Source organism: Rhagoletis zephyria, unplaced genomic scaffold (genome assembly GCF_001687245.7).
Source record: "Rhagoletis zephyria isolate East Lansing unplaced genomic scaffold, Rhagoletis_zephyria_1.1 Rzeph_scaffold_00476, whole genome shotgun sequence".
Lineage (NCBI taxonomy): Eukaryota > Metazoa > Arthropoda > Insecta > Diptera > Tephritidae > Rhagoletis > Rhagoletis zephyria.
The window spans coordinates 1-2570 of NW_016157560.1; the positions used below are offsets into that span (position 1 = coordinate 1).

Consider the following 2570-nt stretch of genomic DNA (forward strand, 5'->3'; position numbering starts at 1 on the left):
TTTAAAAATTTTCAATAAAGAGGCATGTACACCTGATTTTAAGCATACTCAATTTCTGTGTATTTCTCACAAGTAGTTTGTATGAATTGNCAAGCTTTTTAAATACTGCCGAATTTGTACTTTTCTTCGACCAACTCTTCTGCCGCTGTTCATGATAANGATATACTCTTTGGTCGAGATATCACGAACAAGTTTTCCTTTATTAAAGGCTGGCTTCTTAACATCCAAAGTTTGCGACGTTTGTGGCTTATACTGTCAAACCATGAATTCGAGTATATAAGAACCAGAAGACTCTGCCAGGACGAAATAGAACATTATTTTGGTCAAATTAGAAGGGGCGGTGGATTAAATCCAAGAACAACTCCGTGCATGTTCTCAGATCTTTTCAGGCAATCCTGGGGCCTAAGACACGTTAATTTTGTTACAAGCGGTTATTGCGAACCTCTGCGTTTCGCACCCTTGAAAGGGTGTGTAATGATCCTCTGGTTCAAGACTATTCCTGGAAAACCTTTCAAAGTTTACCCAGACCTAACAGATATCACGATATAGGAAACGGTATAGATATTGATGTCGTTGAAAGCTGCTTTCTGCAATGGAACTCTTTTGCATATTTTTGCGGATGTATTTATTTTGAATATTATAAGTTACATACTTGTTTGGAACCATTACCCCAATTTGAGGAAGGAGAAATTCCGGAAGAAGCATTTGCTTTTACTAAAGAAAAGGAATATGACAATTTAAATCGTGTAAAAGCTCCTTCTGGATTCATCGAGTTTCTTGCAAAACTTGATGAATCGTTAAACGAAAACTTCGATTCTTGTTGCCATTTAATTGGGTTTTCAAAAGCTTTATTTGAAAAAATGAGTGCTATAGAACCATATTATTGCTGCTGTAACTGTAATCCCGATATTTTGAAACATCTTTTCATTAGAATCAGAACATATTTTTCTTTAAAAATTTTCAATAAAGAGGCATGTACACCTGATTTTAAGCATACTAAATTTCTGTGTATTTCTCACAGGTAGTTTGTATGAATTCCCCGACTCCGGAATTTCATCTTCTTCAGTTGGAAGATTTTTAGTAGAATGCGCACTCATTTTTTAACACTTAAAATTACTTGTTATTATTGAGATAAATTTCGTTACTCTTTACAGATTTTCTCGACATACTTGTTCACATTTCTCTGGATTTTTGTTATTCATTATTTTTCTTATTAGTCATTTGTAGGTTTAGGACTTACTGTGGGTGCATTTTGTAAATATGTACATATAAAAACAATTGCGATATTTTATTTTATTTAAGTTATGAATTTTACTCGTGCAATTTTTTATGTTTAATAGAATTAAGAACATTTTTTGGTTTTGTTGTATTCTTTTATTGCATGCCTTAAACTTTTTTACTTTAAGTTATGATGGTGAAGATATGCCTCCTGGGGAACCGAACACCTTTAAAAAATCGGTAACGCGCATAAACGCATACCTCGAAGGTGGTGTAGAAAGTGCGTTCCAAAATGATTACAATTGTTTAAATAATTTCTTATATTCTACTTATTCACATTGCTTATATTCACTGCTTATATTCTGTGTTTAATTTGCAGGCAAAAATCAACCGCGGTCCAGCAGCGCATCTTCTCAAAAAACGGCGATACATATTCGGTGAACTAACATTTCTTCATACTGAAGGCACACAGCATACAAATAAAGCAGTGTCAAGTGAGGACTGGGAGAGCAAGCGAAGAGGGTCGAGTGAATAGCCGGACAATTAAATTACATACACAAAACTCTGTATCATATAATTTTTAAATAAACATATCTTTACTATACTAAATACCCGGGTTACATCTAGACACTACTTATTAATTACATTGGCACACTCTTATTTATTCAAATAACTAAACGTTTTTACTGTGCATTTTTGTTGTTAATACGGTATTTACATTAGACGATTTTACAGGCAATTTTAGAGGAGATAAGTTGAGTCAAAAGTTGGCTGGTGCAAGAAATTTAGCAAATGCGCGTAAAAGCATGGAGTAGGTATACGGCTGTGTTGCCGCGATTCTCCAGCATCTTGCCCAAGGAGAATACATATTGGTGGCTATCGCAGAATCCATAGTAGTCCGGGTTTTCATAAAATCTACGAAAAAGCTAACACTTATGGAATTCTTCACTGGATACATCACATATTTGAGTCCATGATTCAGTAGGATTAGGGTTGCTGCAAGGCAGCAGCGTAAAATCTGAAGAAAAAATAAACAGATATTAATATCTTTTTATAAGCGCATTAAACGCGTCTCCCGAAAACTCTCGTCTTTTGAGTTATGACGGTATTTTAGTTTTTTGGTGATATGCAATTTCGGTATCATATAATGGATTTCTTGTTAAATTTTATTAAACTCAGCATAAGGCTGAATGAAAGTTTTTTCGGGCGAAACTCAGAATAAGCCAAAGTGCGAACAGTACTTACCTCTTTTTTGATTCCTTGTATAAGTCTTTCAAATCTCCAATCGTCCAGAAAATTTGGGAAGCGGTCCTCTAAGTGCACAATCAGCATAACGAAATGTGTTCACCAAT

The 2570-nt window shown here is 34.6% G+C and overlaps 1 protein-coding gene across 1 annotated transcript; it reads right to left on the reverse strand.

The window, feature by feature from the left end:
- Positions 1–1672: 1672 nt before the first annotated feature.
- LOC108359841 (uncharacterized) lies at positions 1673–2570 on the reverse strand. Its single transcript, XM_017611913.1, has 2 exons — positions 2464–2570; positions 1673–2236 (listed from the first exon to the last, which is right to left on the reverse strand). The coding sequence occupies exons 1-2, from the start codon at positions 2548–2550 to the stop codon at positions 1979–1981; spliced, it is 345 nt and encodes a 114-aa protein (XP_017467402.1). The 5' UTR covers positions 2551–2570; the 3' UTR covers positions 1673–1978.

Excerpts from the sequence above, each read along its gene's own strand:
- LOC108359841 (XM_017611913.1), bottom strand. The coding sequence starts at position 2,550 with ATGCTGATTGTGCACTTAGAGGACCGCTTCCCAAATTTTCTGGACGAT. Across the intron at positions 2,237-2,463 it reads TACAAGGAATCAAAAAAGAG|ATTTTACGCTGCTGCCTTGC; the intron begins GTAAGTACTGTT and ends TTTTTTCTTCAG.